General features: G+C 39.1%; 1 protein-coding gene across 2 annotated transcripts in view; it reads right to left on the minus strand.

Moving 5' to 3' along the window:
- myo1ea (myosin IEa) overlaps nt 1-16,818 on the minus strand; it is a 48,602-nt gene extending 31,784 nt beyond the window's left edge. For both annotated transcript variants that reach the window (XM_071488472.1, XM_071488471.1), the window contains exons 1-2: nt 16,541-16,818; nt 568-711 (exon numbers count right to left, since the gene is read on the minus strand). In XM_071488472.1, coding sequence (XP_071344573.1) covers nt 568-711; nt 16,541-16,543 — 147 coding nt within the window. In that variant the 5' untranslated portion in view covers nt 16,544-16,818. The remainder of the gene's footprint in view (nt 1-567; nt 712-16,540) is intronic.

Consider the following 16,818-nt stretch of genomic DNA (forward strand, 5'->3'; position numbering starts at 1 on the left):
GCTGCTTTGAGAACGCTCAGCTTTGCTTTTCAAAGGGGTTATTCATTCAATAATCAACTCGTTTCACATCACGAAAAGCTTACGTGTTTCTGTGTGCAGCCACAGCCATACTTTAAAAACCTAAACCTAGTATTTGTGTGATGTGCTATATGAAAATGATAGTTCTCAGCACAAGTTTAAATTACTTCCACAATAAAAAATGATGGCTGCTCAAAAAAGATTGCAGCAATGCTCTGATTCAAAAAGATTCCTCGATTATGCAATCTGCTACTCCTCACACTGCTTTGTTGACATTTTGCACCAAAGTGAGACAAAACCAGAGAAAATCTGACATTGGCGAAGGAGCAGGAGGCAGAGGTCTGGATGGAGGTATGAACAGAGAGACCCTTTGCCCCCTGCTATTGGCAGAGTGTCAGGGGGAGGGCGTCACCTTCCAATACTGACCTATTACTCACTGCTACTATGTCACTGTGAATGACCATTCAGCTATTCTGGAAATAGCACTGATGAGACAGGACTCAGCTATTCCTCACTGGGGTGTGAACTACGATTGTGAGCAAAGGATACAAAGATGTAGTCATCCATGTATCTCTTCTTGAGGTTGTCCACAATGGCGTCCTCATTGATCTTGCTGAGCAGCACCATGTCATCCACGCCACTGTGTTTGACATTGTGGCTCTGCCAGTGGTACCGGTAGTGCCCCCGGCTCCCCTGCAACAAAACACACACAATGTACAATTGTTAGTTCACTGAGAAAGACACAATTGGATTGTGTGGACAGATCGAATGCCTGTCATCAAAGTTCATAGCTACATGACCGAATTGTGGCTTTAAAGCCAACTCAGGGGCTGAGGTGGTGTGGTTTTATCACACTGTTGAGATAACCAGACAAAGTGAAAGCCAAGCAGAAAATGGTTATTATCACTCGGCAAAAACCTCAACGTGTTCACATTTTCTGATCCCAGCAGCATGATGAGCCATGTTTATTTTGTAATAGTGCAAGGTCAGATTCCCAGAAGTGCTCTGTGTTATTTGTCCAAGTGTTAAAGATGCTCTGAGCCAGCTTTTATCCACATCCGAACAATTTGGTTTCTCCCTACATTCCAGTTTTTGTTGTAGCTGAGTGAGTCTCTGGAGAACTGAGGTCATTCATCATGTGCTATGAGTCAGTGTTGTCTGGCTACTGTGGACAAGGGTCACGATGTGCTCTGAGGAGTGAGTCTCTTTCTCCTGGACGAAAAACCACTCAGAGCCACAGAGAGCATCGAGAACATTAGTCAACACATGAGTTAACTCTTGACTTCCTCCCTCCTTAGTGAGGAAGTGTGGGAAGAGGAAGGAGCTAAGAGGCATTTTAAACAATACCGTTAAAGGAAAAACAAAATACTTCCTCAGTGATACTTCTACAGCAGGATACTGTCCATTATGTAGCAAACAGTGATAATGTTGTTAAAGAAAGTAGCATTTATCTGTATTTTTCAGTCTTCTTTTTGGTGGCTCTTTATGAGAAAACAAGTTTAATGGAGGTTTTATATTAAAATGAACATCAATCATTTTCTGTTATTTAGTATGTGTTCTGAAGCTTTCAATCCTATCATCAATCACAAAATATCAATCAAAAACCGCACCCACTGACTAACTGATCGAGTTTTTGGCTTTTTAGGCAGAAGTAACTTGCTTGCTCTAAACAATAGATGTCAGCTGGGTGTTGTGAATGACAACTGGCAGACAGTCGAAAGTAACACAGCGCAGTTGATTATCATAGCAGCAGTTTCAAATAAGATGTCAATCGAGTTTATCAAAAGAGTTGACTATCTATTTCTATTCACATACATCTTATCTCTTCCATTTTTTCAATTATTTTTTGTTAATCCCATCCATGAGGCCACTTCTAAAATGTCGTCTAAAATGATTTTAAAAAATGTGATTAAATGGTGAATGACAGGGAAATTGACAAAACATGGCTATTATCATATTATGACTCATTTAATCAAATTGGCTTTAAATTAAACAAATCATTTGAAAACTTATCACTCCATTTTTCAATTCACATCTATTTTTACTGCTCAATTTTTCAATTCAAAACCATTTTAATCACCTACATTTTTATCATTTCATTTTGTTACTTCCACCTTTCATAAGGAAACCAAAACAGTAAAAGACAAAACCCTGATAGAAGTGATGGTCAATCAAAAAACACTGATAATTATTTCTACACTTTATTGTGATTTAATAGAATTTCAGACTAAAATACCGTTCTATGAAAAACAAAATGAGAACTCAGTGAACTCAGGATTGAATGAGGTCTTAGGATATACAATTTCCAAGAATTGTTCCAGTTTATACCTGGGACATACAACTAAAGAGGTGCTGAAGGGAGATAATTACTTGGTCAAAATTCTTCTCACAGCTGGGAGGAAAGTCATTACCAGAAACTGGCCTTGATACAGGCCAACCCAGACGTGGACAGTGGCTAGATATAATACAGGAAATATTTGTGATGGTGAAAATGACTTATTCTCTATGAGTGAAAGAAGATGAGTTCAGCAGAAAATTGGAAGAATTGATTATGCATAGAATGTATGATTTTTGTAAGTTATTGTATAATATTGTTATTGTATAAAATTGTAAAAAAAATAAAATAAATTATAAAAGTTTTAATGAGAAAATAGTACTAGTTGTATAATGCAACTAGCATTCTGCATCTCCTATGTTCTGATGTTATGTGTTTGTTTTATTTGTGTGTGTACATTACAAAAGCGATAAAGACAAACATGGAAAAAAAGACAAAACCCTGGTAAATATCTAGGACCACAAAACAACACTGCAGCACAAAATAAACCAGTGGAAAGTCATTGTGCTTTTAGTAATTAACTTTAAATTACTAAATCAAGGAGGAGGGCCAACAAGCATTTAATATACTCAGGGGTGACTTTATTCTTTACAGCAGCAAAATTAAAACCACTTTACAGACTCGGTCATAGCATGGGAGATCGCGAGGAATGTTAACAGCTTTTCGGCCTAATTCAGTGGGTATTTACCCTCTGGAGGGAAGCAGCAAATTATAGCTTGATTAATTCTCCAGATCACACCCATTAACATGTTTTACAGCATTTTAGGTGCGGCAGAGGGAGATGCTGACTTCCTTCCTTCCTTAGAAACGATGACAGGGTGATGTCAGTGAGCTTTAGGGAATCAAAGACGCAAATTCATGATGTAAAGAAAGCAGAAACAAAGAGAAACAGGCAGAAAACAAACAAATATACTTGAACACTTGCTGCATCACTGTGCTATTCTGACACAAAATCCCAAATTTGTCTTGGGGTGCTCTACAATCTATAAAACCCTTGACAAAGATAAAGAAAAACAAAACTTCAAGAAGAGCCACAGAGAAGAAATCCCTCTTTCAGAATTCAATGGGTCTTGTTTATACAGAGATTGTAGGATTATAAAATGAAGACACAGAATGACAATATTGAGAAAATTAAGTGCATTACTTAAGGGCAAACACTAAGTGTAATTTAAGTGTAATAAGAAAGTTTCAGACTACGCGTAAATGTTTGGTCTGAATATTGTGGATGTGGATGTTGAACAACTTCCAAGAGTCAGCGACAGCTGCCCTTGCCTGTGGGTTTAGGGCACTGTCATGCGAGAAAAGCGCATTACCTACTCAGGATAGACAATAAAATTTTCACCAGCAAGGTGAAGCTGATCTTTCAGAATAGATTTGTGTTCATTTGGGTTTACTTTGTCCCCTGAGGGGCTGACTCGGCCTCAATGATGACCAGAACCAGCAGAACCAGACCCCGGCATTTCCTGTTCTACTGTACTTTATACCAAATGTTCTTTTTATTCAGGCAATTACTAGGTATCCTTTTGCTGCCACCTGCTTATTAAAAGGAGTACATTGGCAGATGAAAACAGATGAAAACCTTTTTCTGTAAAAGTCTACAGTTAAGAGAGTGCTGGCCCAACCACAAAGTGAAAACAATTGAACATGCTATATTTAACCTCTCTCTGCTATGTCTGGAATGACAGTGTGCAGATTCAAGAAGGGAGAGGTAATAAGCTGGAGACGTAGGAGGTAAATGTCAAATATTCTGAGGATTGTTTCATCTGTTTTGACTTAGGCCTTGTTTAATGAGGCACAAGGAGTAAGAAAATATTCTTACTTACAGACTAAGGGAGTAGCTGCCCAGGGAAAGAGGGCTGCACACATACACACAAAGACGTCTGGGAGGTACCCAAATCAACCGCACTCCTCTGCTGCTGGCTGCAGGGCTGCACCAGAGCAACCAGGGGTTAAAGGTTGTTGCACTCAAGTGTATGTAGTATGGCTATAGGGTGAGCAGGTCACTTCCCCTACAAAGATTTCTGTTCTGCAGCAGATTTTGAATTGGCAACTATTCATGAAAATGCTTCTCCATGCTGCCATTAAATTTAAGCTGCTCTGCCAGTTTAAACCCAGACACTTGGTGTGAAAAGCTAACGACACAGTAATATTTTGCACTAACAGCAGATGGTTTTCACCATTGTAACAAAATGTACTTTTATGAATGTGGAAAATGGTGAAGACATTAACCTTTTCCTAAGTGTTTTATTGAATTCTGAATGTTCTTGTAATAGTGCTGACAAGATTTTTTAGTGGCTGCTCACTATCTGCTATATTTCTTTTTCTAAACCTAATGTTACACTGTGATGTTGCTGAGGTTGTATATGCATACAACTTTTGGAATTGGATATACTGACTTGGCAGCAGCAGCTTATATTACAGCAAATAACTGTAACGATTAAATTTACAGGCAGAAAAAACAGAACAAGAATATTAATTTATTTACATACAAGTGCTCGGGGAGATGAAGTCCGATAGGTGTTTTGCTGACCAAAGTTCTTCCATTTCATACCAGTAATCCTCCAACAAATGTTATTCTATATGCAACCATAAAAAATGAATGCAGACATCATGGGACATCATGCACTGGTGTATGTATACCTGCATACATGCAGACATCATGTAATTTCTTTCATTAAGCTGTCTGTTATGATAAGAAATCTCTTTGGCTTAGATTAAAGGAAATCTAAGTTACTATCAGTCTGTGGTGGAGGCGTAAGAGTGCAGACACAGACACACACACAGACACACACGCACGCACACACAAGGGAAATCTGGCACGACTGGTGACTATGGTGGCCATAACAACAGCATCGCCATGGAGCCACACAACTTAGCAACACACAGACATAGTAACGAATTGAGCATCTGACATCAACAAAACACAGTGATAAAAAGATCCAAATATATGATAGTTTGACAAGTATCATAGTGACAGTTATTAATGGAAGTATAAAAAAATCAGAGAGGAGAGTTTTGTGTTGATTAGTTTTCCCTCTGGGAATCAAAGATATTCAGATCACCAAAAACCAAACTACAGGACCAGACCTTTTCCCAGAAGTTAATACAAAGGAATTTCAACACCAGTCCTGATCTATAAGCCCAGGCTTTCCCTTCATGCAAATACCATTACCATATATGGAGAGTGCCGAGCAGCTCTGGCTCGGTGTACAGGAAATGACTGGGTTTGATTCAGCATCATAAGCGGCACTTTTCCCCTCATTTCTCCCTTCTGTGTTGCTCTCCTTTTCCACACCAGGATTTGACACACAGTCCACCATGTGTAAGGACTACGTTTCTGCTCTGCCCTTTGAGGCAAATCTGGATAAAAGCCATGTGAATGAATTCCTCTCTACTAAAATAAGAAGCAACTGAAGTCGTTAATCACTGTGTACCAAAAGTCTGGAGAAATCGCACCGCTTCCATACAATCTTTGAAAAGAAAATCTAATACTGGTCAAATGTCTTAACAACTGAGGCCCTATTTGTCCCACAAACAGGTTTAGTTACGGTACAGAAACGGGCCTAGTCTCCTGTTTGTCAAATTAGTTGAAGCCTCTGAAGATAAAACAAGCTTCAAGCTACAAGGCAGACTAATAGGTCATGTACTCATTGTGACTACAGGAAAGTGCCCCACCAAGCATTTCAGAGGATATGACTTTGACTTTGGCCTGGAACAGACTGCAGTAGCAGAGAGACCATGTCTGATAAGCACCTCATGTATGAGATTAGTGGTGGTGCCATGTAACAGCTCACTTGACCTAATTTTAAAAGTCGTTGCTGTCTTAAAATGTCTTATCATAGAGACAACATGACAATATACACATACAGCATATGTTTTTGTGCTTGTGTTGGAAAAAATAATATTCTAAAAAAAATCTGACCTTACACAGACCATCTATTTCTTGTATGCACTGGTGTATGTATAACATTATATTACTGTTCCTCAATTTACACTTATGCCTTTAAATCTCAAGCTTTATCTTTACTTTGTCCTCTAGAAAAGGTAAAAGGCAAGTGGTGGTCACAGAAGATAATGCTAGAGATGGCCATGGATGTAGGACACTGGCCTGCAGCAGTGATTCAGATGTGAAGGCCATTTCCAAATTATAATCAGCACTTGCCATTGACTGATGAAAAGGCTGCTGCTGAAAGACTCAAGAACAAAGACCTAAGTAATCTAATTTGGTAAACATGTGTCACAAATTAAAGCACAAATTAGGGATAATTCCAGTCATGGTGAACAATTCCAAAGAGTTTCCAAAGGGACTCTTGACCCCATGAAATTGATTTTATGTTTTTGTTTTGTTTTGGTAACCTAAAGAGGGATTTTATAAATACTTTCATTTATGTGTACTTTTTGTAATTTTTGTAATGGGCTTTCTGTGGGAATCTGTGGTCCAGATGTAGACAAAAGTGTTGCCTCGCCATCAAAATTAAAAACAGCAGACTGGAAATCTGCTATTGCTCCCAATGTGATTAGCAGGTCTTGTTATTACACAGTCTAACACTAGACAACAATGATACACAGGTCATTAATGCTCTCTGAGGATGTCAATTTAATACGTGAATGTATCTGTGATTTTCACTGATTTGGCCTCCAGTTCTTACCAGTTTGTGCAACATAAATATTGTAGAACAAAGGTTGATTTTACACTCAGGGTTCATGCACCATAACAGTGATTTTGTGTGTTTTAGTCCATTAACTGCCAATCATGTATTCTTTACGCGACATTTACACAAGGTTTTTTTAATGATTTCCTACCTTCAAGGCAGCCATTGCCAGCAGCTCATTTCAGTCCAGTATGAAAATCCAAGTACAGAGACTTAAATCTTGCTGTGTTAGACAGTCAATGATAATGAACACTGAATCAGCTTTATTCTGTTTGACACAGTTAAAGAATTGTCACATATTACTGCACTGTAGCTGTGGCAGCGACCATTTGAAAATGTCAACCTCATTGATAGGGTCAAACATCTCTAGGAGACTTTGTCCTCCAACCTCAGAATAACCTTTTTAATGTCTGACACCAAATAGACATCATCCATTTCCTGATGTCGTAGTTCACTTATCATTTGTCTCCCTAGCTTTACTTTTCTAACAATCCGAAAACTTCCTTGCTTCCTTTTGAGCTTCCTTGAAAGCACCAACAAGAACTACTTTTCAAAACAATCCGTGCTCACAACTGTGTTATCACACAGCCATGTGGTATCTATTATCCAAAAAGGCACAAAAAATGTCTGCTTTGATAGATTACCCATCTCACAAAAAGGCTGAAACAGATGCAAGTTCACTGCTATGAAGCAAGAATATGGTGTGCTTCAGAAAATGGTATGCTGCAAAGAACTGGTTATAATTTGAAGTGACTGTATATAATTTGCAGTAAACTGTCTTAAACATACAAAATAACTGATCAAAGAGTAAAGATTGGATATTTGTGTCATGAGTCATTCTTTTTGTCCAGTACGTCTATCCATTATCCATTAGTCATATACCCACTTATCCTTGAGGGTCACCAGTGGGCTGCAGTCTATCCCAGCTGACATTGGGCAAGAAGCAGGGAACACTCTGGACAGGTCGCCAGTCAGTCGCCCGGACAGGGCTGACACACACAAAACCGTTGACGCCATTCACTCATCTGGTGTGACTAGTGGACAATAAATTTCAAAAAGGGCTATAATTGCTCCTAAGACTGTTCACTCCTAAACTGTGCCAAAAGAAGTCAGCAAATAGCTTCAACACACTCACAGCAATACTGTGTAGGTTGATTTTGACAGATTTTTTCCCCTCTTGTTGGAATCCAAAACAAATTTGGTTTGATCTTAACTAAAAAGAGCTTCGGGAGGTATTACTCAGTAAACAGCATTTCCACCTGGTCTCTGTTGCTATCGTTTGCACTTCGTCCAAGATCACTCGCTATAATCAGGCCAGATGTTGATAAAACTGCTGACTCTGATGGTTGACCTTTCCAAGGTAGAGGGGGAAGATAAAAAATGATGAGAAACAGAGTAGAACCTCAGAAGCGGAAGCAGTGTTTGTGTGTGTGTGTGTGTACTTGTACTTGCTACATAGTAAGGACCAAAAAAAGTATTTTACTAACAGAGTGAGGACATTTTGGGAAAGTGAGGACATTTTGGCCGGTCCTCACTTTTTAAGACACCTTCAAATCACATTTTGAGGGTTAAGACTTGGTTTTAGAGTTATGGTTAGAATTAGGGTTAGATTAAGTTTAGGGTCAGGGTTAGGCACTCAGTTGTGATGGTTAAGGTTAGGGTAAGGGGCTAGGGAATGCATTATGTCAGTGAGTGTCCTCACAAAGATGGAAGTACAAGTATGTGTGTGTGTGTGTGTGTGTGTGTGTGTGTGTGTGTGTGTGTGTGTGTGTGTGTGTGAGTGTGCTTGCCTATCCCACAGAAGTTCAGACTGGATTAGACTCTCTCACACTGTGGGTCATTGCTCCTGTGTGACGCCACACACACACACACACACACACACACACATACACAAGCCTCTTTCTCTAAAGCGATGCTGAAAACTGAGGAACTTGATTAAAGAGTAAATCCACACTAGATTACACAGAGCAGAAAACTGTTGCTGTACAGCTCTCTTTAAACTGAAGCTGTTAATGAGGTTGAAACTCTGGTAGGAATAAAGATATGCAGTACCTGCAAAAAATAGTTCTATATGAGTAGATTTTCATTTTGTCTAATACCTCTCCGGGTTATAAATCCAAATCCTGGTGCTGCTGAGTTAAAGACAAACAAATGCTTGTTTGTAAAAGCCAGTCCACATTTTGTTGTACCACAGCCAACATGCAGTCACATTTGTCTCAACACCACATAGAGTGGGAAGAGAGGAGGCAACCTGCCGCTTCACCTGCCAACAGAACAAGGAGAAATATCTGCAAGGTCTGCTCTGATTTTATGGACAAATAGAGAGTACAGCCTGCAGCCTCACATATTAGATATCAGAAATGAACTGCTCTCTTTTTAGACATTTCAATATCACTGGAAATGTCAACAAATTGCTCTGTTTTCCACAGAAATCTCCAGAGGGAGATGAATCATACAATTGCAGAATTATAAGAGTGAAAAGAAAGAAATATGTGGTGAACCAGCACTAAATATCAATGTTTCACTGTACTGAAATAACAGAAATAACTGCTGATTCAAGCACATTTGACCAAGGCAGAAACTGCCTTTCAATGCTAATTTATCCTTTAAGGGAAATTCTATCTATCTTCATCTGAAAGTCCAACTGATGCTTCTTAGCAGCTCCACTTCTAACCTCAGCTAGAAACTTTAAATATGTGATGTCACTGCTCAGCTGACAATCAACTCTGCTCTGAATTTGTGGAGCTATAATATATTTCTGTGATTTCTTAGATCCAAAGTGAGTTTGAATTTTGGTTCATACCTGTTATGCTATGCTAACTTATTTTTTAGTACCTCATGGCTGCACTGTCAATTGGCAAGGCCATTCAGAGACAGCACATGTTCAAGCGTGCACTAGACATCTACCTAAAGGAAAGAGTGATAAAAATTCACACACATTGACTGGGAAACAGAAATAACAATACGTGAAGTCTTATAATGGGTGACATTCCCCTTTCGACCCTCAACCGCAGCCACAATGCCAGTGGTGCTTGCCTGAGTCACTTACATACACACAGTGAGGCAACTAAGTAGCCAGTACAGTGATCCAAGCCAAAACTCACTGGATTTTGGAGAAACATTGTCTTGCCAATCAAAGCTCTGACCTGACAACTATTGTCATATACTGGTTATAATATTTCCCTACCAATACAAAGATAAATTTGAGATTTATGCAAATGTAAACTTAAAACTTTTGCCTGTAAGTGATCAACCTGCACATACAGAAGAAGATAGTGGTGAACAGAGATCATGAGTTCTCTTGGCATCTTTGTACTTGATAACTTGAACGGTGACTTGCATGTAAATGGGACACCAACATTAATAATTCAACCAATATGCCTTGCCCATGCCTAGATAACCGACACTGTTATCTGAACTTCCAGAGGTCACATACAATGGAAGAATGAAAATATTGATCTGCTAGGATTTGGTAACATGAGACCTGGGTGGTTGTGATGATGTTATAATACTGTGCCTGCAGGGCAGGGCTGAGCACCTCACCTCCCAGAGAAAGAGGACATAATGATCAAGTGTAAACAGATACTGTATGACTTTTAACATGTCTCACACTGACAACTAGACATTTCAGCTTCACAGTAACAGCACTTTTCATTATCTCAGTACAGGAAAATTGTGGATACTTGGGAGCTGCTTGTTTTAAACATCTCAAACTGAATCCGCCTCTTAAATGGATGACAACAGCAGTAAGGTTGCTAATAAAATATGATATCAAAGATAATGTGGTTTAGGGTGGAACTCAGCTGAAATCCTAGACAAGAAACATGCCACAAAGTGTTGTGTTTCCTTTTTAACACAGCCTCAGTAGTGGTTGAATGTAAACAAGCCATCACAGTGGAAATCCAAACCAGCATCTTTTCTAATAGCAGCTGAAAGGATGTTAGGACACAGATTGCACTCTCTTAATCTAAAACTGAAGATGGAGGAGAAACATGACAGAGTGAATTGTGTTTAACAACAAAGCAGTACTTGGTAAAATGCGACCAAACCTGGCAGGGCATTTAGAGAAGAAATCTTTTAAAGTGGGCTGTTAAAAATTCACCAACCATGGCTATGATGATATCACATTCGACCCTGTTTGTTTCTGACTACATAATAATGCCATTATTGCCATTCCATTATTTTATACTGACAAAAACAGAATCTCTTGTATCAGTACCGAGAAACTAGCAGCTCACGTTATTAAACAGTGGCAATTATAAAAGTTGTTGTCTCCAGAAGGTCTCCCAGAGAGCTTCCAGCTGAATCACAGTGGCTGTATTCAGAACAGATGCACTGCATCTGTTTTTTGGGAAATCTAATATCTCTATTAAAACTGATAAACCTCAATCAGAAAACAGAGGTAAAGCTCTGAAAAACACAGTGAATCATGGGAATGTTTTTGCTGTGAGCCACAACTGTTTGGATCTTGAGTACAGTGCTGTTACAGACTGGGAGGTCAAAGGTGCCTCACGTTACTGTGAGAAAGGTCACTGAACGTCAGACAAGGTCAGCCCTCTCGTTTAACCTATAAGAGCAAGAATGCATTTGCCTGACACTATGTGGTTTCAGTAAACACTTGTTCCCCAGAGTTTTTAGTTTGTTCAAAAACTATAGGAGGCTTTATAAATAGTTTAAACAGAGCTGTGATATGACAGTACAGTTGTTAACCTTTCTTACTGTATCTGAAACAAAAAACAAAACAAAAAAAACTTTGCAGGTTCACCCGGTGAAAGGGTGTGGTGCAGGCATATGATGAATAGGAATTTAATGAAGTTGACTTTATGCACTCCACCAAAGTGAACGCTGTAATAATGCAGTTAAAAGAATGACTCAGCTGTTTAATTCATACACTAACAGGGCGAACACAATCACTGAGCTGCTTCCCAGCATGTGGTGAACGGAGCAGCAGTCTGCACTGGTTGATAGTACATACTGTATTTCCTCTAATTAAAGAGCAGTACTAAAGCTGTTCAATAAAAATACAGATGCTCTCATCCTGAGTATCCAAAAAAGCAGGGCAAGAAATGTCTGCTACTTTGATAAAGGAGTCAATGTGAAATTATAGGTGGTGACTTAAAAAAAAAGAAGTTTGTCAAAGTTTAAAAACTACAAACACTACAGGAAGCCAATTTCACTCAGATCATCAAAAAATAAAGCTGGTGAATGTCCTGTTAATTAAGGGCATGTTACATAGTACATATCACCCAGCTGAAATACACATGTGGATGAAGTTCAACAACAAAAAGGTCCAAGAACCAAAAAGGGATTTTGTTTCATTTTGGAAATTTATTTAGTTTTATGAATTTTATTGTGAACTGTTCTAAGTAGGCCTAACCAGTTCTGTCAATGATGTCAGGAATCCAACAGAAGCAGCCAAATCCAACACTGATCATATCCAAGTCATTTGTTTTGGCCTGTTAGTGATATTATTATTCACAAAAAGAGAAATCCACATGGAGAAGTAAAGTGATTACATGATAGCATTACAGTCCAGTGATGACTCATATTGATAACTTTGCTACTGAATTCTACAGGACAAGGAGTAGCCACTAGTCTACTGATAAATACAGCTAAGGAAAAAGATCATGTGGTGTCTATCATTCAGCTAAAGGCAGGAATCTAAACTGATTGGAAATTAGTTTGTAATGTCCCCTCAATTAATGCTATTTTTTACTCTACCAGTGTATGTAGCTGGCCTAGTTAGTGTTTGTGAATGAAAATAACATCAAGTTTAAGAGGATACTATTTTGATGCTCCAGTCACTGCATGATTCCACAGTGAGAAATGCACTGACTCAGCCATGCCACGGGACATGAGCCAGAAAAAACAACTAATTCGAACCCGCTAATTTTGACTTTGTTTCCAGTCAGTTCATTTATGTCTTTCTATACAACAGCTGACAACACTCTTAAAAAACTTTAACATAGCTCTTGTTCCTCATTGATCACTGTCTTCCTTTCTGTGACTTCCTTCTAGATGGTCTGTGCCAAAATTATGCATGTGCAACTTAACATTTTGAGGATATTGTTGTAAGACATTTATTACCACTTACCACTGCCCTCAGAGAAATACAGGTCCCCTTTTAACTGACTCTAGATTTAAAATAATAAAAAACCAAATGTGGCATCTAATTTTGACTCATGGGCCTTATGTTCAATTCTGCAAATGGCTACAAAAGAAAATTACTTTAAGATTAACAAAAACTGTCATTCAGCACGATAATTCAGCTGCTTGTAAACTCAACCATAAAAACTAAATTTTTTTATTCAGGATATAACAGACATTTTAACTCCCTGTGCTAGTACAGTGTCTTTATGAGGAAGTAAGGTTAAACAATAGCAATCTACAAGCCAAATCTAATGGAAATGACAACATAAAGACAAATTAGGTTTCCATTGGACAGAGTGAGAGGCTTGCCACTGAGTCAGGGGCCAAACACTAGTTGGCATGTGACAATGGGAAACTATTAGAGCAGATAAGCGGAGCACAGCTGCAAGAGTCTGACCTTGTTCCCTGTCCATGATGAGGGAAGTCATACATGCAAATAGGCAGCTATGCCAGGACAGTGCTTGGTTTATTATCTAAGAACAAGGAAAATAAACTAAACAAACACCAAAGGACATTATATGGATCAGTTATGTTGTCATAAATGACATTTACAAAAGCTATAATTTATCCTTTACATTACTTTTTTTGCAGTAAGTGAGAAATAGTCTGTTCAGGCATCAGGCAACAGCTGAGCAAGACAATTTAGTTTAACACCCTACAGCTTTTTAACTTGACACTAAGTAATTCATCAGCTCTCATCTGCTAGCATGATGGGTGTGTTTATCTGCTGGACAGTGAGCAAACACAAACTAAGAATCATCACACTTCAGCTGATGTGCAATTAAATTTACACCCCGGGATAACTCCATAAAATATTACAGCTGTGTAATTATTGCCCAGACAGGATTAAGTTCACTTCAACTCTGTGCAGCACTCTGTCCAGTTGACCTTTGGTGATCAGCTGCGTCCTCTCCTCGTCAACTACAGAACCGGTACTACAGCAGAAGTTGGTAAAGGGCACTACGGAGCTTCCCTGGCTGGTAGTCACTTTGAAAACAAAGTTGAAGCACACACACAAAGAGCCAAACTGTGCAGCTCCATTGCATGGTGGGAGAGAAGGGAGAGAAAACCGATGGGTGATCCCCACCTCACCACTTCCAATATCATGTTTCACAGTTACAAGAATACTGGAGATCTACATGTCACCACTTCACAGCGATGATATATGAATATGAATATAAAATATGCTTTTATTCTAAGCGACTACACACATCGAGCCTTTGGTTTCTGTGGAAATAATGCTTAGCCATCATGTGGGGAAAAACTAAAGTATTTTTTGTTTAACTGATTCTGGATAAAACAAAATCAAAACTACTGTCTTATTTCCCTATAATGTTTAATTTGGCAAAGATGAAAGCTACTATACAACAAGACACAAATAAGAGAGAAATTACTCCCATAGTAAAAAAATGATTTGCTTGCAAAGTTGTGAAAATGTTACTTTTCCATTAAAAATAGAAGTAAGAGTTGCATAAAGAAGAAACACTAGATTTGACTCAAATGCAGACTGATACAAAGAGAAAAACTTGATGGTAGCTGACAACTTGAATTTACAATGTGCCATTTATATGCTTCTCTTATCCAGAATGATTTACAAGTGCAACAGTAGAATAAGTCAACACTCATGAGGTCCGACATCTCAGACAGTAAAGCAGTGAAAACAAAGTTGTAGCTTTGTCACAAAGACGTATGGTACTGATCAGGAGGAGTGTGTGAGTTTCTGAACCACCACAACAAGCCTAACGAGTTCCCCAGGTCCTCAGAATGGGTGTTCGTCCTGTTTTCAGAGAGAGGGCTTGAATTCCTGAGCAAATCTCTACAGCAGTGATGGGTTTGAAAATGGAGCGCCAGCTTTGAAATGAAGGGAGAGGGGGGTTGCTCAGTACGCACCTCCCTGTAGGAGAAACTAATGCAAACCATCTGCTGTCATGCCGACTTGCTATTCAGCATCTGGCAGAGAAGGAACCAGTGAGTGATGCTGGTGTCTGCTGTTCCAGACAGTCAGGATGACAATCAGACTGTTTTCTTTCTCTTCTACTCTCTACATGAGCTGGTACCATCCTTAACCTCCTCTAACAAAATATACATTATTTTGTCTGAGAAACAGTTCTTGAAACGTCCTTCCTTTTGTTTTTATCCCTTAACACCAATATATTAAAAACTCTGTCATTGCTATAGAGTATTTTCTGCTGCCATTTAAGTTACTTCACTGTGAGAAAACACCTCCTGCTCATTCACTCACAGGCAAATGGACAAAAAATACCGCAGTAAAAATTCCAACTTTAACAGAGTGTGTAGGCATAAGTGATAACAGCTTCACAAAAGCAGAATTAAAACAGGAATGCTGCATGAATATATTATTTTTTTTTGCTCTTGACAATTTTGTTGTGCCTCAAGTGCACAAGCTCTGTTATGCTGACCTTTGGCCTTTGGGGTTTTTCTATGCGTTACCCGACCTACAGGTTCCATACAACATTTGAGATGGCAGAATGCTTACAGGTTTCAGTTCTACCTGTTTTAAATAGACATTGTGTGTACATGTGAGTAGGTTTGAAGATGCCCTAGTGCATGAAACATACTGTACAGAAACGTGGGATTATTCAAGAGAGGATAACCTGTAGTTTTGAGTGTTCACAATAATCCTGACGGTAAACTTAAACCTAAAACAAACATATGTCTTGGGTTCTTAAGGCAAATTACAACACCTTAAGTTAAAAGTGATGTCTCCCTGCTGTAAGAATGTGATGAAGAGGTGCATCGAGCTGTATCATTATGTTCAAAAGCCAGAGTGGGAATTCTGCCATATAGGACAGTGACTTGAGGAATTGTTGCCAAAACACGAGGATGAGGCCACACAATGTCCTCATAACTTACTGTAGCTTTAGGCGTGTCAGGAATGGCATTCAGTAACCAGGAAAAACCTGTTTCCATGTAATGCACAACAGGCTTCACACATACACAGCACACACAACACCTGACACACACTCCCTAGCTGCCTCTTCCTCCAAGACTAACCGGTTTTTTAAGACAGGGCTGCATCTAAGGCACCTGACTGATGTTTTTAAATGACAGCTCTCTGGGTGTCACTCAGTCAGTGCCTTCTCTAATAACCTTCACTACATCCATTACAAGTCTGTGACTGTCAGGACTGCTACTTATTGTGTGATTCATGATAAATGTGAGAAGAACAGTGCCAAAAAATACATCTCAAATTAATACAGAGCACCAACACATTTTCCAAAACAAGGCAACACGCAATCTGCTAAGGAAACTCGTTATTGACTATATATTAATTACACATGGCTTTGTGTTAAATATTTGTTCTATATTATCTGTACAAAACAAATAGCGTCATGATACCTCAGCCAGTGTAAATATCACTCACCATCCTCTCACTTCAACAAAACAGTCGCAGTCTTCTCTATCCGCAGTCCAGTCTTTGGGGCCAACCTCAGTGAAGTTCAAACTGTTTCAAAAATCTCTGAGTTGTTTCACCTAAAGCCAGACGACAAAATCCACGTTTGCAGAAGATATTCCCGATAAAGTCCCGGCAGCACGGATGCGGCTCCTCAGCGGTGTCCTCCGTCCATCGTGCGGTCAGATGTGAGTCTGAACACCGTCAGCGCCGGAGCGGTGTCCAAGCACTGAACTGCCTGGTGACTT

The sequence above is a fragment of the Trachinotus anak genome, unplaced genomic scaffold (assembly GCF_046630095.1).
Source record: "Trachinotus anak isolate AG129_WGS33_773 ecotype Australia unplaced genomic scaffold, CSIRO_AGI_Tana_v1 ptg000011l, whole genome shotgun sequence".
NCBI lineage: Eukaryota > Metazoa > Chordata > Actinopteri > Carangiformes > Carangidae > Trachinotus > Trachinotus anak.